Below are 23,139 nucleotides of genomic sequence, written 5' to 3'. Positions count from 1 at the left end.
TTGTTGCAGCATCCATCCTCTTTTTAGCTTAAACTGTATGAGAGACTGCGTAATGTTTTCCTGCAAAACATCCTGATTAACTTTTGAATCCATTCTTCCATTAATGATTGCAAGTTGTCCAGGCCCTGGGGCAGCTAATCAGCCCCAAATCATGATGCTCCGTCCACCATGCTTTACAGTAGGGGATGAGGTGTTGATGTTGGTGAGCGGTTTCATTTTTCCTCCACACATGACGTTGTGTGTTACTCCCAAACAATTCAACTTTGGTTTCATCAGTCCAAAAAATAGTTTGCAAAAACTTCCGTGGAGTGTCCAAGTGCCTTTTTGGTTTGCTGACATCATTCAGCTGCTCATAACATCAGCACTTGCAGAATGAAACAAAATAAAATGAAATTACATTAGTCTCATCTTCAATAACAGCAATTCAAATTTGTGTTTACAAGTAACTGCTGACAGAAATAACAAACGATTAACACCTATAAGTTAGCGTCCGCACATCATCAAAAACAATCACATAAACTCGCCCCATGTATTTGACCACAAATAAAAGCACACAATAAACAGCCGTCACCTCTGGATGCTTCACAAGCAAAAATGTGCGCTGTCAGGCTGTCATCTCTTCACTCAGCTGCTTTCTCATGTGTACATGTAAATGCTCTCGCGTGTGGAAGTACAACCTGCTCTACGCTTCCTGCGCCAAAATAAAAGCATGCATCACAAAACTAATGCCCACATTAACAAAAAAAACAAAAAAACAAAAAAAAAGTATTGACCTGATTTTTTTATTCAAAACCAATCAGTTATTTTAGTATTAGTAATGAAGGTTTTCAGTCTCCTTCTTACTCCTGCGTGTGATTTTTTATTAGTGGACAACGCTAGCAAGAACTTTTCCTCCCAAGTGGGAAAAAACATAATCTACTAGATGAGAATCACAATGATTGCTGATAACATATTCAATACATTCTAAACTGCTTTAAAGGCATTGATTTATTCACAAGAGCTGCCCAATAGTATTTCATACCGCATCAAGGACGCTTTGTCGATATTATTTTGCTAAAAAAAAACTGCTGAAGAAGGGTACAGGGGATTGGTCGTCATGGGAAGGTGACTACAAGGAGCAAAACAAAACAAGGAAAGTGTAGAAGGTGAGTATCGATCCAGCACTGGGGATTGTATGTACGTACATATATTCCCTGCAACCAAAGACACCGTCCCTATATTTCTTAATGTTAAACGCAGAATGGAGAGAATTAAAGAAACTACAACAGCAAACCACTCCCCTGGTCGGGGTTAATGTCCCTTATATAGGATTCTATTGATCTTCACAGGACGCTTTGGAGTCCGAAAGGCACTCGCGTGCAAGAAAGAGCGTGAAAAATATGCCTGCCAATAGCTCTGAAGCAGCCCGTTAGCTAATTGCCAGCAAAGACAATTACCCAGGCAATGTTTCATAATGGTAACACATGACTTGGTGTAAAATACCAATGGCGGGTTCTGCGATTCAGATTTTGGTCTTCAGTAGGCATTTAAGTGACCTAATCCACCTCTTAATACCACCAAATATCACCATTGTCAATCTTTTGCAAAATAAAACAAGTGAAGACACATCTACTATCAACACAGTAGACAATGACAAAAGAATATATAAATCAGAAGGATCTGGTTTTCGAAAAATAAACAGCAATTGCCTTACTGCATTATTGCATGACAGTTAAGAATCATAAAACTTCTTCACTTCATTATTTAATCGTCGCAGGTCAACAAGATGTATTGTTCTCATGTTACATCATACAGTATACTGGTTTACATTTTTTCAACCATTCTATAATAATGACTTAAAACATTAGCTGTACAGTAAATAATATGTTTTATGATAACTAACATGATTATAGAACAGATTAGTGATATTTCCATTAGCACCTTTTGGGGAAGAAATGTATTGATTAATTTGTATAAATTGGAGGTTGAACAGCACTGGATTGCACGGTAAAATATCAAGCTTGAGAACGATAAACCGATACGACCGGATATCCGGTTTTACAGGCGAGCGATTTGGCTGTATCGATAGCAAAATAACTATTCGACAGTAAAAAGCCAGTAAATCATAGATGTATCGATAGTACAACACGGACTCGGCTATCGCGAGCACAGAAACCAGATATCAGTGTTCAAACCATTGCTATGCTAGTTTTATGTACCAAGCAGGGGTCGCGTTAACCGAATATTTTCCGTCGTTGACCGGTTTTTTAAAACGGTGACGGAAAAAACTGAAGTCCGTCCGTCATTTTGACAGGTTGCAATTCACACCCCAGAGCACAGGGTGGCGAGTGAACATATTAATTAGCTATTGTCTCTCTTAATGCATGACGTCGTTGGCTATTCTGTCAGAATATTGTAGCGTCACCGGGGTCTGGCGGCGGCACAGTGATTGACACATCAACGTGAGGTTCTTATTGGTGCACCCGGTGTGCCAGCGCATCATCCAATTGGTGGACTAGTATGCCGCCTGTGTATAGACCCCAATCACATGACGTCACAACTCCGCCCCCCTGACTGGAGCCGCCATATTGTGTGTCAGCTCGTCGTGTTTACACATTACCGCTACGTACGTGCCTCCTATTACGGCGTCTTTTTCTGCTCGTTAACATTAATAATCAAAATGGTGAAGACGTGTGTGGCGGTTGGTTGCAGTAACAGAGAAGATAGACGGAGAGACTTGAAGTTCTACCGTATTCTGAGAGACCCGAAGAGGAGAGCGAGATGGACTGCTGTAATTCGACAAGAAATCTGGGCACCAAACGATCACCACAGACTATGTAGTAGTCATTTTATATCTGGTAAGATGCATTTAATATATATTTAGAAGATTTTGGGCTGACAACCACAATTAAGATCATTGTGTGACATTGGTGATTGGGGTCTATATAGTTGCCTCTTTTTCTTTGGGGGCAGAGTTGTTGTTTTGTTGGTGTTGTTGGCGGTAAGCAGAGTAAAAAGAGGGAGAAAAATACCACGACTTCCGTGTCTAATTTTTCGCCGCCAAGCAAGCGTTACAATATTAATTAAAAATGAATGAAAACTAAATACTATTGAATATGTCATCATTATCATTTAAAAAATTTAAGTGACGGGTAAAAATAGATTATGACCGGATTTTTATGACCCTGTCAGTCAAAATGACAGACAACGAAAATGTCTAGCGCAACCTCTGGTACCAAGCGACGTGTATATGAATGACACATAATTAGCTTGCACTTAAATAATGCTGCGCAGTGTCTTCTCCATTGCTCGACCCCAAGGATCACCGCAATTCAAGTGAGACAGCACACATCACATAACATGAACAGCCACTACTCACAGTCGTGTTTGCCTCAACTCCCCATCATGCATTTCGATCATGACAGGCGTGTCATAACTACGCCAGAGCAAACGAAACCACAGTCACGCATGCTAAAACAATGGACAAACAACACGAGCGCTGATGCCAGCTTGCCAGGTGGAAGTTACGAATGACAGCGATTGATTTTCAACGCACGTCGGACTTTGAAGTGAAGACGGCAGCCAGATTCGCATGGGACAGAGATCGTGAGTTTTTAACCCTGAAAAATAACCCACTACAATGGCACGACCTGCTGGAGATATTGTTTCCACGAAACGCAGTCTACTTAAACATGAACATGTGGATCAGTTGATCTTCCTCAAGAAAAATCTGCCCTTCAAAAAAGATATGGACAGTGATGAGGAATAAAAATGTGGAAGCACGGGCATAAGTGAACGACTTTGCTGTGTATAAGGTTAAAATAATGATTATTGACCTATCTGGCTAAAATGCCATGTTTTTATTCCCCCAATTATACCAGAGGTAAAGAATAATAGCATTATGCTTTATTTATTATTTATTTATTATGATAACACTAGCAGGTTTAATTCTTTTCTTCTAGAGCTCCTGCATATAATTTTAGTTTGTAAGATTTTTACGTTGAAAGGTTGCACTTAAATTACCTACCTCTTGTGTTCATAACACCAGGAAATACAGAGATTGAATTACCGCACTTTATTGTTGTCTGTCACTGGAGTTTTATTTTATCATCAATCCCAGCCAACAAAATGATGGTCATCTAGTTGGCCTTATCTTTTTTTTCATGTCTCAAAAATAAACATACATTGGTATGAACTTTTGTTGTTTAATTTTGCTTGTAGAAATTTGGTCTTTTTTATCCATTTAAAATACTGTAAGAACAAACAACAAATGTTTACTATCGTATCGTTTTCACACTGTATCGAACCGTATCGTTCTTAAACTGTATCGAATCGTATCGGATCGCTCTGCCTTAAAAATGTATCGTTGTTGAATCGAATCGTAACCTGTATATCTAGATACATATCGAATCGGCTTCATACCAGAGATTCCCAACCCTATAAAATATATCATACAATGCATGTTTCACATATGGTATTTCCTATTAGATTACCATTTACTGACAATGCTCTCACAAGCGTTTCTTATTTAAATTTGAAATCAAATGCACAAACAACAACAAAGCATGTTTTCACGATATAGGGATGCAGGGAAATGGTCTAATATCATCTAAGATTGCCTGCATCTCCCGGATGAATGACCAGCTCTACAAGCCGCGGTGACTTGTATTTTGACAAGCAGTGGATAACTGTGCTGTAGGTCCAAAGCAATCACACTTTGACGTTGACAAATGGCCATGCTGTGTGAATCTGAAAATAACGCACATTCCCTTTCATCTCTTCGGTGATTAAATGGCAAGCACATCTCCTCTGATAATCACACAGGCTTCTGTATATGTCTATTGAATTCATATTCTTGCAAGAGTATGTTTCCACATTTGTGAAATGATTTACTAGAATTAGTGAAGCAAATGTCAAGTTATTATGACAAGTCTTTTAACTCTTTTGCTCCCAAAAACGTATAAATACGTTCTATTTTAAATTGTTTCAGTGTCCCAAAGACATATTTATATGTCTTTTATGTTTTTTTTTTTTTTTTTTCAAAAGGGACATCTATGGGTTGTGATTCAATTTATCTCCAAAGCACAAAGCTTAAATCCATTTTAAAGCAATAAAACTGGCCAAACGAGGGCAGTAGTGCATTTGGCAAGACCCGCAACCCTATTCAACGGCAACAAACGGCCAAGCCGCAAAGCCGGGGCGAAGGCAGAAGGCAACCGAATGGATGCCAGGCGGCGGACGACCAAGCAGAACAACCTGTAGGACGCCCGGGATGCCAGGCGCAGGACGACCGAGCAGAACGACCGGGACCACTAGGTGCCGTTGAGTCCATGCTGCTCGTGAGCAGAGCCCGCAGAGACTCAAAAAAAAAAAAATCATCTTTTTGAGACAGGCAACGACGAAGGAAAAGTTTAACCGGCTGTCGCGGTCACAATAGCGTCATCTTTCAGTTAGTTATGTGTAAATAAATTGTTACTTTGCTATCAAAAGCTCTATTTGTCTTGTTGTTTCTGTTATTTTGTAAAAGGAAAACATTCAGAAGTTTGGGATGTAACTAAAGCAAAAAATAGCTGTGGTAAAGTCAAAGTTATGTTTGATATGTATACTTTCACAAAAAGCTCAATTTATCTGTTTTTTCAACAGAAATTGGAAAATTGCTCAAACTAAGCTATTATCTAATGCTGATTCCAAAAGAATGGAAAAAGATATGAAGTTAATTTTTTTCTGCTGAAAGAAGAGAGTCTAATCTTTCTTTTAGTGGGTTCCATGTTTATATAGCAATAGAACAGAGCAAAGGTCCTTGCTCCGGTGAAAATGGCTGGGAGTTAATGTTTAAAATCACGCAAAAAATATAGTGCAACAGGATTTTCGTCTGTTTAGTTTATTTCGTCTGCTAAGTATATTTAAAGGGGATGCGGGTATTGCATATTTTCAGGCATATTTTAACATTCTAAAGCACGTTCAAGTAACAATGTTACCTTGAGTTTATTTGTAAAAGCTAAATATGCCATACACAGCTGAGTGTGCTGCAGCCTGACTTAGTAGTCTGCACAGGTGCTAAGTGTTAGCTGAGCTGTCACATTAGCTGCTACTTCTCTTGAGGGGAAGAGGAGCTGTGCAGAAGGAGTAACTAAACAATATAGTAGACGTCAGAGCAGGGGAGGTGCTATGCATTAGGGATGAGCTTTGCTGGACCAAGCATTTGAAGCATTCTTGCTGGCAGACAAAACATATTCGGGGAATTCTCAAACATACATGATTACTAAAGGTGGGAATCTTTGGGTACCTAACGATTTGATTACGATTGCGATTCAGAGGCTCCAATTCGAATATACATCGATTATTGATGTCAACCCCCCCCGCTTTGAATGTTTTGTACATTACTTCCAAAATAGTTAAAAAATCCTATTAGGCTAAACCAAACTAATATTTCAGTAGCAAGTTAACAGTTAAAACAGTAAATAAAATACTCAAGTCCCCATTCTTTATCAGCAGCTTTAAACTACATTCAATTAATTTAATGGTGTGAATCAACCGTTAAAATTGATAAAATTGCTCCCGTTATTCCATCATTTCCCTTCTGCCTACTTATAACATGTCAAAGTTTTAAAACTGTTTCATCATTTAAAGATAGATTCAAGTCAAGATTTTGCAGATTGAGGAGTATTTCAGATAAAAAGTTAATTAGGTTCACTACAACAGAGCCTTCTAGAGAAGTCTACTGCTTTAAGATGGCGGCTGTTTACAACGCGGCAACTACTAAACTGCAAGTCTGTCATTTCACATCTAGTTCTCTTTATATGTTCTAACACCGCCGTTGTCTGTTATGTAGCATCTAGTTCTGCATATATGTGATATCTACTATAGGCGTATGTGGTCGTATGTTTGTAGCAACTAGCAACTGGGCGTTGTTTGAACCAGATGTCGGCCGCAGTCAGGTATTTTTGTTTTTTTATCTAGCGGCATGAGTTGAACGTGATATTTGCTTTCGGTCCATTCCTCACTGCGTCCTGAAGACCGCGCTGACTGTGTTTTAGTTCTGCTTTACCTGGTATAATTCAGTAATCGGAATTTGGATGTTTGTGAATCTTTCTCGAATCTTCCACGGCTGAATCGCGAATAATCTAAGAATTGGAAATTTTTCCCGCCTCTAATGATTACATGGTTTAGAAAACCAACACAAGCCACATAAAATGATTAATAGCTCAATAACACCGATTTTGCAAAATAACTCCCCCGTCCCCATTAAGATATCTAGAGCTACATATTACAAACAGTTAGATTAAGATATTGTATTTGCAACATAAGTTTGTCTAACCATGTACACAATAATGGCGAAAGTGGCATTATTTGTTCGCGAGGCGTGACATTGCAGATATTCCTACAGTATATGTCGTTTTAACTACAGCATCTTTAACTATATTACAGGTATCGTGAATCCAAAAAAAAATGATTCGAAATGTTTAATAAAACTGATAAGACTGATATCTACTATGCTACATTTGGATAGCCAGACTTAGCTTTCAAATGTTGAATCTGCTCGGCATATAAATATTACCAATGTGTTCTTGCTAACGCTTGCCTAAATGTACCTCAACATTTCTGACACAATGTCTGGAAAACATCCTTGACATTTTCAACAAAAATGTTAGCATCTGGAATTTACTTCCTCTTGCAGCTCATCCATCAGCGCTACCTCAGCAGTGTTTGCTTTTTATTTTGTCACTTTGTGGCAACTCCATTTCCTCAGAGAGGGCCAGTAAGGTTCCAGAGAGGATGCACAAATAAGGAGGAGGAGAAGGTACGTTAGATGGATGCAACTGGGGATGATGTGGGAAGGACTCGAACGTTATAAATAACACTGATGAGGTGAGCTTGCATTGATCCAAAGTGCAGTTGAGGGGCGGCGGCCCTCCTACCGCTCAATTGTCAAACCTACTAGAGGTAGTCTGTTTTACATTTGGATGGAGCTGAGAGGAAAATTCAGCAAAGGTTGGAAACAGAAGGCGGATCCCATGGACAAACTACTCCAATTAGGACTGATGGAGACAATGATTGAGAGGGTGAATGAAACTCACGCATTCCACCCTCTAGGTCCTGGAGGAACCTGTCTAGGATGATGCGAGCCATCAGTGCAGGAGACAAATCCACCTGTAAAAAACGATAATTAGTCGTAATTACAAAAAATATATATATATATTTAATTACTTAATTATTTAATCTTGGCATGGAAGAATAAACATGAGCTCAATTCATGTAAATACTGTATTTTCTACTATAAAACCTATATTCGCTTTGCAATTAATGTTTAAGCAATATTTAGTTAGCCGGACACTTCGTTATTTAGAGTACAACATTTTAAAAACACAAGGAAAATCAACAAAAAAAAAAAATACAGAGAGTTCAACTTCGTAGCTCCTGAATCTGTATAGTATGGCCTTAGGCCTAAAAACTGATGATTACCCACATTCTCATGAGTGCTGGATTATCATACTCCATCGCAAACGATGTCAAATGAACAACAGGCTTTTATTTCACTGGAGCACTAGCTTAGTTTTCATTTTTTAACACATACCCTCTTAAAGTTTTCTGGAAATTTGTATGGTGGGTTTTTCAGCATGAAGCCACTTGACAGAAGTAATTATATAATTAGCTTAATGTAGTCTGCCCACCATTTCTTTCAGTTTGAAAAAAAGAAACATCAGAAATGTTGGGAAAGGTGACATTCAAATTGTTCCAAAAATGATAGAATTCAATTTACTCACAAAACTTCTCGAACAAGAAGACACATCAAGTCATTATGAAAACCTTTTTACAGAAGAGCAACAAATTATAGTGAGCTTTTGTTTGTGGACTTTGTCAGAGGGAAAAAAAATCTAATCTTGTTTTCATAACAACAACTTAAAAGGCCTTTCAGTTTATCTGATTGACTCTTCACAAGTGTTTGTCCTTTTAATGTCAATTGTATTTATTACCGTCACCGTACTATGACATTAAGAAGGCGGCATAAAAAGGCCACTCTCACTAAAGAGCATAGGAATAAGATTTTCCGACTACATTTTGATCGTCTGTCTCACCCAGGCCTTTTCTCTCATCTTATTGGCCTGCTCTCAATTATCACCACTGGATAGTAAGAGGATGACAGATCCCCAGTAAGCAGCATACCCAAGCTGACACATGAAATATAGCAAACTCACCAATACCCCCCTCCCAGCCTGGATAAGGAGGAGCACCTGATTACTTTAGGTAGCATTGTCGCCCTAATATTCATATTAATTATTACTCCGTTTTCAGCTCTCTAGCATTAAACCCCTTATTCAAAAAATATTAAGTGTATTGAATTCAACAGTTCATTGTTCCTCCAGACTGGAACACGCAAACAGAATACTGTTTAATGACAGGGGTTGACCTTCAATTTTTTGATTGGCAAAACAAACAAATAGTGCTGCAACGATTAATCGATTAACTCAAGTATTCGATTAGAAAAAAAATATTCGAATTAAATTTTGTTGCTTCAAGTTTTCGTTTAATTAAAGTGGCGTTGTAATGGGATATTTTGAAAGTGTTTGCATTTTGTTTTATTCATTAGGGTGGTTACATTGCCCTCTGGTCTGCCTCTTTTCTCATGGCTGAATCCAACTGCTCCTTGCAACTAAGGTAAGTTTTTATTTGAGCTAATTTTTTTAATGCATTCATAATTTAGTTTATAGGTATATTTAGCTGTTTTTTTGTCGGAATACGTGTTGTAACCATTTGTTAGGAGCATTGTAAAAAAAAAAAAAAAAAACTAGCATTTTATAGCATTTAAGCTATCAGACTTTTTCTACGTAAGTTAGCCAATTGTTCTTTTGTTGTACATAGATCCTCTTTTAAAAAATATATATATACTGTATTGGCCCGAATATAAGACAGTGTTTTTTGCATTGAAATAAGACTGAAAAAGAGGGAGTCGTCTTATATTCGCGGTCTAGACATTATACCCATTCACGACGCTAGATGGCGCCAGATATCATTGAAGCGATTTTCTGTCATGACGGATCTCAGCTACTCTCCCCATTCACGATGCTAGATTGCACCAGATATCATTGAAGCGATATTCTGTCATGACAGATCTCACTACTCTGAAGTTTAACCAGTTTGCATTATTTCATTGCAATGTTTTTCCTTATTCAGATTTGTTTCAAGCCTACAGTTACAGTTAGACTTCACTTTGATGGTTAATGCAGTTATTGCAATTTTGTTGTTTTATCACAATAGATTGGTTTATTTACATTTCAAAAACCAGAACCCATTCATTTACGAAGGTGATTGCACTTTAGTTTACATATTTAAATGTTCAGATATTAAGATTTGAATGAGGCAAAATAACATGCTTTTTCTCTCAAATATATTGTTATAATTATTTGTTTCGGATGTACTGTAATCATTTTCTGTATAAAAATTAATTTGGTGTTCAAAAAGTCTTTTTTTCAAACTTCAGTCTTGAAAAAGAGGGGGTCGTCTTATAATCAAAATTAAATTTTCATGTTTCTTATCCAATTACTTGATTATTCGAACTAACTAGTCCATTGAATAATCGACTACTAAAATATTCGATAGCTGCAGCACTACAAACAAACAAACAAAAAGCTACTGCGATTAAATACACAATAGATTCATTTAGGATCCCCCCACCCCCAACGATTTTTTAATCTTTGTCGAGTACAAACAGAAATTAACCACTTTATTATCACTACAAAAAAAAAAAAAAAAAAAAAGAATAAATATTGCTTGATTCCTGCTAGGGGCCTATGGAAAAAAAACATATAATAGAGCCCTACTAAATTTAACAATAACGGCAAAAAAAAAACAAACTCAAAATGATCAGTCCTTGGCTGAAAATGGGCTGAAATGCATACAGCTCAAGTGCAACTCGACGTCATTCAAAGCATAATCCTCCCAAATATTTTGGTTGAACAAGCTTTAAGGCATTCGTGAGTTGAGGTTCCGCTATATTGGCAACTATTCTAAAGCCTTTATGTTTAACTGACCTTTACATAAAAAGTCTATATTGGGCATAAAACGGCAATATTCACGGGGGACATCTAGGGGCGAAAAGGGTCCGGTAGCAGTTTTCATCATTGTTAATCATTTCTCTCCATTGGAGATATATTGTCTCATAAAGGGATGAAACTACATCAATTAGTGGTCTGAGAGAGCATGAGTGCTTGGTTTAAATGTTAAGTAGCATATTAAAATGACAGTTAAATGGTTCATAGACAGTTATCTCTGAACTGGATTCAGTCTTTTAAAAAGAGGAAGAAAAAACCGTGTGTCAATTAAATGAAGAATGAATAATGACAGTTAGCTTTGAGGCGCCATTCATGCATGTGAGCTCCTCTGATTTTAGATTAAGAAACACTCCAGTGCCATTGACTGGTCTAAGGACGCAATAAAAATTCTAATGTACATTTAAATGGGCAAACTAAGGCAAAAGTAACACGAGGACAATGTGCAGAAGGGACAAATGGATAAAAGACCGCGATATCTCACTTCAGAAATTCATAACTAAATATTCTAGAATGCTCGACGTTTTTATTGTTACTGTTTATTTTTGTTATATTTTTATGGCTAAAAAAATTAAGTTAACAAGGCCATTGTTTTTGTTCTTATTCGTTCTCTCTCATTTCTCCACCCACATCGCACCGTGGAGCCTGATCATTATCAGTCTGGTATAGGAAACTGGCCAGCCACCCTGATGTTGTTGACCGGTGGGTCCCAAATGCTGACAACCGACCACCCTAGTTCTAGTGATGTTTTTGTTAGTCTTAGCCTAAGTTATCATTTTCTGTAATCAAGCCTTATACTCTTTCTGATTTTTGTTTGTGTTAAATCTTTTGTGTTTTTGACATTTTGACCTACTGTCACCTTAATTTTTACCACGCCCATTTTTTGTTGTTGTTGTTCTTATTATGCTGCACGGCATGTAACAGTAAGAAATATGCTTCATGACATGGCATTTTTACAGGTTGTAGCAGAGTAATTTTTTAACATGCAGTGAATTGGTCTTTTTATTCTAGTCACATCTGAGAGGCAGTTGTTGGCTGTTTTCAACAATGTACAGTGAAAATAAAGACATTGATTGACTGAAAATGGCTCAATATTAGATGAAATGTCTTGTTTTGTCATGTATATTTATAATTGCTCTTTACCTAAAAAAATGTTTTATCCGATTACTCGATTAATCGATAGGATTTTCAGTCGATTACTCGATTACTAAAATATCTGATAGCTGCAGCCCTAAACTCGAGTAATTTGATTAGAAAAAAGATTCAAATTAAATTTTGCTCCTTTGAGTATTGTTTAATTAAAGTGGCATTGGAATGGTTTGTTTGAAGGTGTTTGCATTCGGTTTTATTGATTTGGGTGGATACACTGCCCTTTAGCGGCAACAGTGAATATGACATAACTTATTTCGCATGGCTGAATACAGCTGCTCCCTGTTAAGACCAACATAAGCTAAGTTTTTGTTGGAGCTAATGCTTTTTTTATTCGTAATTTAGTTTGTTGGTATATTTAGCTGTTTTTGTGGGACTAAGTGTTTGAACCATTTCTTAAGAGAAAAAAAAACGTTAGCATTTTATAGCATTTAAGCTAGCAGACTTTTGCTATGCAAGTTAGCAAACTGTCCTTTCGTTGTACGTAGATCAGGGGTTGCGTTAACCGAATATTTTCCGTCGTTGACCGTTTTTTTTACAACGCTGACGGAAAAAACTGAAGTCCATCTGTCATTTTGACAGGTTGCAATTAACACCCCAGACCACAGGGTGGCGAGTGAGCATATTAATTAGCTATTGTCTCTCTTGATGCATTACGTCGTTGGCCTTACTCGGAAAAATGTCAAGGCAACTGAGTGTCCGAAGTTTCTTCAAAAAGCCCCAAAACGACGATGGTGTTGATAAAAGAGGTGAAAAAAGAGGGACTGATGCAGTGAAGGATGACAACGAATCAAGTGAATCAGATCACTGCGGCGAGCAGTTGAAAACGTCGCCAATTACCAAGAAGGGCAGAATTGGTAACACGGTGAAAGCGGCATAAAGCCAAAAAAGCGGACCAGACTAGCCAGAGCCTGAAATTATTTCAAGGAAAATATGGAGGGTGCCACCACTGTGTGTGCTCTTTTTGCTAAGCTGAGCTCGCATACCACGGTAGCACGTCGGCTATGAACGAACACTTGACGCGCCGTCACCCAGGTGTATTTCGGAAGACAACAGGAAACAACAAGCTAGCGTATTGTAAGTCCATACAACTTTCTAACGATTTTTTAAAAAATTGGAAGTTGTCTTTATGTGCGTCGTATGAACGTGCATTTTTATTATTTAATAATAATACTAAAAAAAAAAAAATATATATATATATATATATATATAATAGAATTATATATTTTATTATTATTAAATGTATTAGGATCATGGAAGGTCCCACTTGGGGGGGGGAATATACATATACATATACATATATATATATATATATATATACTGTATATACATCATATAATAAAAATATATATGGAAACACAGTACTGGCCTGCTTACTGTAATCCATGACTGCACTAATGTTAGTTACTTTATATTATATTGTATTATTGTGTATATACATATAGTGACTGCATCAAGATATAGTCATTTTAAAAATTTAAGTGACGGGTAAAAATAGATTATGACCGGATTTTTATGACCCTGTCAGTCAAAATGACAGACAACGAAAAAGTCTAGCGCAACCTCTGACGTAGATCCTCTTTTTTTTTTTTTTAAATACCGTTTGAGGCTCAGCACAGAGATCAAAAGAGATACTGTACATTAAGCCCCCTTAACAAGAACTTTACAATGTCTGATCTTGCTGTATGTTCCCTTCCATGTTATGGGATGTTGCTTGAACCTAAATTTAAGTATATATATATATATCATTCCAAAACTAAATTGGTACAATGCCGACATCTGCAGTTGAGTAAACGTCCCCGTACTCTGGTAACATTTGCCGAATTTGGTATAAGTTCTTTAGAAGTGTAATTGTTTAGGTGCAGTGTATACCCTTGACTTAACCTAACGCACAACCTCCGACATCATGTCAAATCAAACAAGCAATGAAGTGATAGAAAGAGGAATTAACAGATGACCCCTCGCTCCTCACCTGTCTGCAGTTTGCACTTTGCCCGGGCCGGTGCAATTTGGGGAAAATTGCACGATAAAAGACAACAAAGTATTTTCACATCTGCTTGATGGAGGTGAGAGCTAATTACATTAAATAATTGATAATGGAGCAGACCATTTCAGCAATTTTCATAATGACTAACAGACAAGCGAGAAAATCAAAAACCGCTGCCAACCTCTATATAACCATTGATACAAAAGGACATCAATGACTGAGATGGAGGGGTGGTGGGTGGATGTTAAACCATTACCTCATTGGCCAATTCCAACAAGACAGGAGCAGAGGGATGTGCCATGGCCTTGCTCAGATACCTTCATTAGAACATGAAAAGAACAAAAGCAGAGACAATAAATGGGAGGCAGTCAGAAAAGGAAAGCGGCGAAGGCTAGCCTAGACATGCTAATGTCCCTGATGACTTTGCCCTGGATGGCATATGGCAGGCTGAATGTGGTTAAAGCAACATAGCTCAGAGGGCTTCAAATTTCCCCCTTAAACCAGATATGAATAAATTGGTTAGTTAACCTCTGCCGCCCAAAAACAGAGTTTTCCCTCCACAGTAAAATAAGCCTCAGTTCAGCTTTGAGGTTTGTCAACGTTGAAATGACTGTAGTAATATGCAATTCACTAATACAGGACATAAAGGGTTACAGGATCACACACTAAATAGTGTTCCTCATCATTATTAAGACTATCCAACTAGGCCTGCACAATATATCTTTTGAACATCGCCATCGCAACGTGCGCATGCACAATAGTCCCATCGGAGGATGTGCAATGTTTTTTTTGTGTTTTTTTTTTTTTAAATGTAAACTTTTGTTTTTCTTCATAAAAGCAACAATTGTGTAGAGACATGGCTTCCTGGATTCTTTTTATATACACCGATCTTCAACACATACACCACTTTAGCCTGGATTAAATGGGATTATATGAATACTAGGCGTGTCCCGATGGTATTTTGTTGCACCCGAGTCTGAGTCACTTGATTTTGAGAATCTGCCCATACAAAGTCCCGATCCGAAACAAAAAAAAAAAAAAAAAAAAAAAAAAAGTTTTTTTTTTTTTTTTTTTGCTTTGATGCTTACGCTGCCGAGAACAGCCTCTTAGACTGTGTACCAAGTTTAACGATGATTAACACATTTGTGCCTTTGGTCGTAGAGCTAGTAGCAAGGTCTCTCTGGGCAGATAAAAGCTAAAAACCTGTCAATCATCGTTAATTTTAAGTACCAAACGCTAGCTGCACTGGTGACCAAGAAAAACAGTTTGGTTAAACTGCTTAGCAGGAGGGTGGATGAGAGGCTGTATGAGCATGATGCAAAAAAAAAAAAAAAAACCTGATCCTTTTCAACCAATTCCGGTTCTCTGAAAAATGGCTCGATCAGCCCGGTTTCCGATCACATGATCGGATCGGGACATCTCAAATGAATACAATGTGGTCATAGTCAACCAAAGTCTTTCCAAACAGAGCTATTCAAGTCTTCTGATAAAAATTCTTCTAGTTTTAATATCGCAATATACGTAGTTGCAATGTCAGTTTTTTTCAAATAGCGTTTAGCCACTATACCCAACAATAATTGAGTAACATAAAACAATATTAACTAATGTTGTTGTTGCTTTGTTTAACTTTATCTACCGTATCACAAAACTAATGTCTTCTCTGCCCTACTAAAGTCTCATGAGAAAAGAAGCTGTACATATGACCAATGGTCTGGATTGACTCCCGAGTACTATATTATTGTAGCCCCTTCCCCAGTTGCCAACAGGATGATGACGTAGAGCAGAGCATTGCACCTCTGGTAGTAGCTTTCAACGACGTCAGGCGCATGGTGCTTTGAAATAGTCCTTTTAGTCCGTTTCTGTTGTGAGATAGAAGGAAGATATTATTAGAAACCAGGAGAAAACACTACAACTGTGACTACTACTAAGACGACTTACTAAGATTGGTAATATAATGGTACCTCAAGATGAGTATTTTACAAAGCCGAAATTTCAGTTGTTAACTTTTTATATTTGTTTTCAGTACATATAAAAAAAAAAATGTCTCTCTTAGAAATGAGACCTTATGTCTCAGACGCATTTTACCTGCATACCGTATTTTTCGGACTTTAAGACGCAGTTTTTTTTCATAGTTTGGCTGGGGGTGCGACTTATACTCTTGAGCGACTTATGCGTGTGATTATTAACACATTATTATATCATTTCACATATAATTTTGGTGTTTTGGAGTGACACTGATGGTTTGGTAAGCTTTTTAGCATGTTCTTTGTGCTATAGTTATCTGAATAACTCAGTAGCTATCTTACGTTAACATTAAGGCTGCAGCTATCGAATATTTTAGTAATCGAGTAATCGACTAAAAATTCTATCGATTAATCGAGTAATAGGATAAAACATTTTTTTTAGGTAAAGAGCAATTATAAATATACATGAGAAAAAAAGCCATTTAATCCAATATTGAACCATTTTCTGTCAATCAATGTCTTTATTTTCGATTTACATTGTTGAAAACAGCCAACAATTGCATCTCAGATGTGACTAGAAAAAAAATTCACTGCTTTCACTCAAAACACTTCTAGATCTTATTAAAAAAAGTATTTCTAACCAAAAAATGTAATTACGCTTAATAAAACACATCACTTGAAAGCTATGTGTTTTTCCCACGTGTTTCAATTGAATTCCCATTTGTGTCAAGCTATTTTTAAGTTCTAGTTAGGTTTTAAATTAGTCTAAACTGTAAGTACTGATAGGATTTTGAGTTTTTGCAGTGTTCAAAATTAATGTATGATACCTGCTGTATTGGAGCACATCAGGGACCAGTGCTACTTGGTGTTTTATTCAGCCATGACTACTGAGCTAAAACTGACAGTTAGCTTTATTATGTTTAAATTGTACACCCTCATCACTCTACAGCGCTGTGTTTTTACAGATTAAATAAAGCCTGTATGTAAAACACGTTAGCCACGCATCGACAGTGGTCATAATCAATAGAAACCTAGCCCTCCGAAGGGCTAACGTTACGTGAGTGAGTGACAGTAACGTTATATTTATTAGCGCTGAGAAGTCTACTGCTTAAAGATGGCGGCTGTTTACTAACGCTGCCCAGACGCGGCCGAGTCTGTCATTTCGCATCTAGTTCTAAATGCATGCGATATCTATGAGACGCATCGGACACTACCTGCTACCACACTAGCATCATGCGGGCGTAGTTTTTAGCAACGTCGGCGTAGTTTGTAGTGGCTGTCGGCTGCAGTACGTTTTTTTTTTTTTTTTTTTTTTTTTTTTTTTACTATTGCTTCTTCCTCTACGCACGTGACGTCAGTGCGTTGTCCCGCTTTAAAAGTAGTCCGGGCAAAACGTGATGCTTAGAGCTGGCAAAATTAAACCATTTCTCGAGGTGAATAAAATTACTCAGATCAGTTTTTAAACTCGAGATACTCGAGTTGCCCGAGTATTTGTTTCAGCTCTAGATAACATACCGGCCACGTTCGCATTTCGTTGTTCATACAGTTTCAGTTCAGTTTCAGTTTAACTTTATTGTCCCATAAGAAGGTAAAACTAGTCTTACAGCAGGTAAGCATACAGATAACAGATAACACAACAACTCTTACACATAGACAGACTACAAATTTAAAAGGCTATAGACAGTTGTGCATTTAAGTGCAAGAATTGTGCAAATTTAGCAGCCGAATTGCACTGGGTAAGAAGTTCTTTGTCCTATTTAACTTAAAACAAGGGACTCTAAATCTCCTGCCTGAAGGGAGGACCTCAAACGAGCAATGAAGGGGATGATGTACACAATTCAGTATGTGTTTTGCCTTCCTCATGACCTGCATCTCATAAATATCTCTTAAGGAGAACTGTGGACAGCCACCTTAACAATATGGTTGATGTTATTTTTCTCAATGTTACATCATGTAACATTATCATACTGTACACTTATTCAGCATATTGTTCTCTATTGTATTTTTATTTTAAATTGCCTTTCAAGATGACATATCTGTTCTATGTGTTGAATTGTATCAAGTAAAACTCCCCCCAAAATGTGACATATATGTTTTTTTTTCCTTTTCGTTGGGCATTTTATGGCTGGTGCGACTTATACTCAGGTGCGACTTACAGTCCGAAAAAAACGTTAGTTAAAGGTTAAATAATAACATTTTATTTTCATAATTACTATTCATTACAGTATTTACTTCTCTTTGACCTGTTTAAAGAGATGGCATTTTAATATTTGACTCTTATAATTACAATTGTTATTAAGAGTTACGATGTTTGAAACATTTCCGGTATGGTGGAAAAAAAAATATTGTTAATCTCCACACTTTAAAATTGGTTGTAAGGTTAGGTTGTATAGGTTTTTTTAAGTTGTTACACTTGGTATGTTTATGGTTTTTTTAAAAAAGTTACTCTTAGATGTGCTTAGAGTCACATCTTTTAAATTGTCTGTAGATATACAGTAAGTGTTTGCTTATCTAGTGTATAGTAGGTGCTCTATAATGTACTGGCAGCCAGTGTAGGGTGTATCCCGCCTCCCGCACTCAGCTGGTATAATATCATCGAGCCTACTTTATTTATAACTGTGTTTTCTATGACAAAAAATCCAAACAAATTGACTTTGGAGGTTCTAGTCCATAATATGTAATTTCTGTGGATATCCACATAAGTTATTTCAGAGTAAATTCACACACCATTTAATTTGTCACAAAGTTTTTTTTTTTTTAAGTTTTCCCCATCCAAATGACAAAAATAAAGCCTGACATATATAGACTTGGCGAATTTCATATTCTTATGAATGACCATGAGGGATCTTAGGTCACCGTGATTTATTTTCCAATAAGTTTTGTGGAGGGAGTGGGTCAAAGTGTGCAACAACCACAATGTACATCCCACACCTCTACCCCCCACTTATCAAACAATGATGCTATTCCCGTATTCCTCAAGCTTACATCTTCAAGCAATTTCCTTGCTGAGGAGTAGTACAAGGGTTAAGAGAGGAAGAGCTTGTTGTTGTTTAAAAACAACTTATTTAAAAACTACTACACACAGGAAAAAAAAAAAGTAATTCCACTGAGAAAACCCCAGTGACTGACACCCGTCAGATAGATGATAAATGACTCCATTTTCTGCCCGTGCTGCCTTCTGCCACTGGCGGCGGCGGCCATTTATCATCATCGGCTGTCAAGCGTGGAAAGCGGCAGTGACAGTGCGAGTCAGCAAACATTTAGCACACGCAGCCGCACTAGACAGGGAAATTATTATTGTCAGAATAATAATGGTTTAGCATAATTTATTACAGGTCCACCAAATAAGCAGGGGCTAGATGTTATTAGACAGATGGATGGGGAGGCTTGGCAGCCATCCACTGAGGCTCGGGCAGGCAAGTGGCATCGATGTGATGAGGAGGGGTTGAAATAAACGAGTCTATGTTGGCGAGGTGCGAGTTTGAGGGGCATCCTCCAAACCAATCAGAGAGCTGGCAGTTCAATTACAAAGAAATAAAGGGACATTCATCATTCAATTAGGCACCTGTCAGGCCTCACAAAGGAAGAAAACTTCTAACCTGGTACTCCAGGGAGAAGATGCTCAGAAGAGTGGACTGCGAGTGACTGGAACAAATAAAAGAAGGACAAAGTTAATTACCAGAAAGCATCGCACACATTCACAAAGAAAGACAGGACGTGTGTGTGGTGGTGGGGTGTAGGCAGGGAGGCTTCAAAGCTCGAACCAAATGCCCTGTAATCTAAAAGAACATGAAAACAAGGGTGGCAAAGTTGTTCCAGATGATCACCTCTGACAGATAAGACACAGGGAGCTTGATTATGTTTTTATGTCACTTTCATACATAACATCACACCAGTTTAATTCATGTTGGGGTTGGGGGTTTACATACAATGACAACCTGTATTTCTTTAAGTGGTAAAAAAAAATCATGAGATGGTCTTACTCTTATGGCTGGCAAGTGATACTACACTAAGTGAACCAGCCCCCCACCCCCAACACACCTCCACCGCCATTTTCAGCAACCAGCGGGCTTTGAAAATGGAAACTCGCACTGAAGGAAGTACAGCAGCTCCCAGGAGTCCGTTCAGTCCAAAAAGGTTGCCATAAGCCACATTCAGCCAGCAACCCCCATCACCCCATGTCAAACACCTGGCATAGACACCAGCATGGGGAAACACGCAGCGGCAAGAGGGGCTACCTTCAATATCCCTCAAATTGTAAAGAAGACAAGACCACATTCCATCATAGGGAAATTCAGTACATCAATGTTGTGCAGCTGATCAAAAAATGTGAAAACATCCACAATTGAACACAGTCCTAGTTGACCTCTGATTTGTTCATACTTGGAATAATTTCCCACAGGAAATAATGTACATGGAACAAATCTGTTCCCTGGTGAAGCTGCTGCCATCATAAAAGCTTCAACACTAAGAAAAAATATGGGTAAAAAAGTATAGTCAACCACTGTAATCGCAATACATTAATCGCTGTATTTCACAAAAATCATTTTTTGAATTTCTGATAACTGTTAAAAAAAGTCAATGTTAAAACTCCAACATATTAGTAGTGATTTTTATCTAAATACAATGTACCCATCTCAACTAATACAATAGCTTGAAATGAACAGAAAATCAGATTATCATGAATTATAGTCTTAAAACACAAAGACCCTGTTCAAACTGTGAGAACTCATCACAGAGCGGACATACATCACCCTCAAGGTTATTTTCTACAAAAAAATAAAGCTTCGCAGTTTCAGATAAAAGACAAAAGGAGAGAAAGTTTGAGGACAAAAAAAGCCCACTGCTGCTTCAGCATTAATTTACAATGACGCTTGGGGACGAAGGGGGCCGCTGCAATTAAAGGGGAGGACGGGCCATTAAATGGTCAACTGTCAACATGTGGGCACTTAAGGGAGGGGTGGAAAAAATGTCTTCCACACTTCAACCTTGCACCTGAGCATTTCAACAACATTACAGCCTTATGGTTGGCATGGGACCGTCACGATCCCCCTGCTGGAACAGACATCTGTTAGGTTTTAAATGGATAACTCCATAATGAGCATGATTACAGTCTAATTGCTAAATCTATACCCTGTTAACTTTAAAAGGGACATAAACTGCTCTTAATATCTAAGAAAATAGATCTGCTTCAAAACCCTAAGATCTTATGGAGCTTTTGTTTTTATTTCTCAAGTCAGACCTTTTTGCGCTCTTATCAAAACTGGACAAAAAGTAAGAAACAGTCCGTGTTTGTTGGCTAATGTGCAAGATGAGTTCTTAGATATGAACCCCAACCAAGAGCAGCTTTTAATAGTGTCAGTACTGCACTGTGATATCACTTTTCAATTTGCAATACATTAGAAGTGAGTTTTAATTTCATCATTGGCATCAAGTCGTTCTCCCCTGAGAACTACATGCTTGCTAGTTATTAAATTGTACAGCGATGAGCAACTCTACATCTGGGACACAGCCTGCCATGCAGTATGAATTCCATCTTACCTGACACACCTGTTTGTCCTTTAATACAGTAGATCACCTAAGGTCATGCTGTTGTCCAAAATTTGGGAGATACCATACCCTTAAACATATGGAAAAATGTATAACCACAAAATACACCAAAATTAGTGTTGAGTATTGGTGACTATTTTATTAAAATTCTCAGATACAGTACAATACATGTCAATATCACAGCAATTACAAGCCTGATATACTGTAAACCTTACAGGAAGGACACATTTTAGTTGTATGTGCATAGAGCGTTTAAAGACACAACAACAATTTTCAAGCAAGAAATTATGCTGTACAAAAAAGTACCTCAATCAAAATTACAAGATGTAATGGCATTAATATGTATCGGTAGCTGGTATTGGTAAGTACTCAAATGTATGCCTCTGTCTTAAAAGTATGGACGACTTTCATGATGTTTAAATTCTTTTTACACATGTATGAAAGTTTGGTGGAAAAGTTGTCATTCCCATCATTTCAAATGGGAGGATTTGTTTCAAAATCCAAATAAATCAATGTACAGTGGTACCTCTACATACGTAGTTAATTCGTTCCAGGCTTTTGTTTGTAATTTGAAATGATGTATGTCGAGCAGCATTTTCCCATAAGAATACATTATAATTCCATTAATTTGTTCCACAGCCTAAAAACCTACACTTAATCCTTAACAAATATTGCTGGCGTCCATTACAAATGGCAATTACACATAGCAAAACAAATAAATTATAAATTAAAATCGTAATATAGTAATAATGTAACAAATCGGGTTCTAATGTGGTGGATCTTGCGCGCTGTACCTGAATGCACCGCGTGGCTGACGTAACAGTGAGATGCATGTAGTAGAGATTTTAATTTCACTTTTAATGTCCTGTTGTTTTTGCAGTAAACTGCGGGGGACAGTAGGCGTGTTGTATTGCACAAGTTATGAAATAAATGATTAAAAACCTGACAAAGCTGGTAACTTTCTTGCCGATGTTACAACAATAATAATTGTCACCTTAACCATAGACCCTTAACTTATAAAGACTGGTGATCGGAGGTCAGAGGAGGACCGTCAAGATGGTAGACATTCTATGACCGTATTGTTGAGCCAGTTCACAGACACCCGTACCACACTGATATTTTTCTATCATTTCTATCTTCATTTCAATGGTAAGCATCACCTTTTTCCTTTTTTCACCACCTGATCTAACTTTCTAAGAATCCATGTTGATCTCTCTGGTGAGAAAACAAAGAAACTGTGGCGCTGTCATAAATCGTCATATTTCGAGCATGTCGTTGGATGGAGAAACAAATGGCGAGTCAAATTTTACGTCCGATGTCGAAAAGATTGTGTCGAAGCGATCGTATGTCGAGGTACCACTGTATTTAACGCATCCTAGAATGTGTTCAAATTAGTAATTAATCAATTAATTCGAGTAATTCGATTAGAAAAAAAATAAAAGATTCAAATTAAATGTTGCTG

General features: G+C 37.5%; 1 protein-coding gene across 5 annotated transcripts in view; it reads right to left on the bottom strand.

The window, feature by feature from the left end:
* The window catches only part of cdin1 (CDAN1 interacting nuclease 1), a 152,707-nt gene that overhangs the window by 81,375 nt on the left and 48,193 nt on the right, over positions 1-23,139 (bottom strand). For all 5 annotated transcript variants that reach the window (XR_009067176.1, XR_009067177.1, XM_057859795.1 and 2 more), the window contains exons 3-6: positions 19,727-19,772; positions 15,958-16,022; positions 14,420-14,480; positions 8,058-8,130 (exon numbers count right to left, since the gene is read on the bottom strand). Coding sequence is in view for 3 of the 5 variants with exons in the window: in XM_057859795.1 (XP_057715778.1) it covers positions 8,058-8,130; positions 14,420-14,480; positions 15,958-16,022; positions 19,727-19,772 (245 nt within the window). In the remaining 2 variants the exon portion in view is untranslated. The remainder of the gene's footprint in view (positions 1-8,057; positions 8,131-14,419; positions 14,481-15,957; positions 16,023-19,726; positions 19,773-23,139) is intronic.

Source organism: Corythoichthys intestinalis, chromosome 15 (genome assembly GCF_030265065.1).
Source record: "Corythoichthys intestinalis isolate RoL2023-P3 chromosome 15, ASM3026506v1, whole genome shotgun sequence".
NCBI lineage: Eukaryota > Metazoa > Chordata > Actinopteri > Syngnathiformes > Syngnathidae > Corythoichthys > Corythoichthys intestinalis.
Note: the sequence above shows the minus strand (reverse complement) of the source record. Positions and strands in the feature narration are given on the sequence as shown.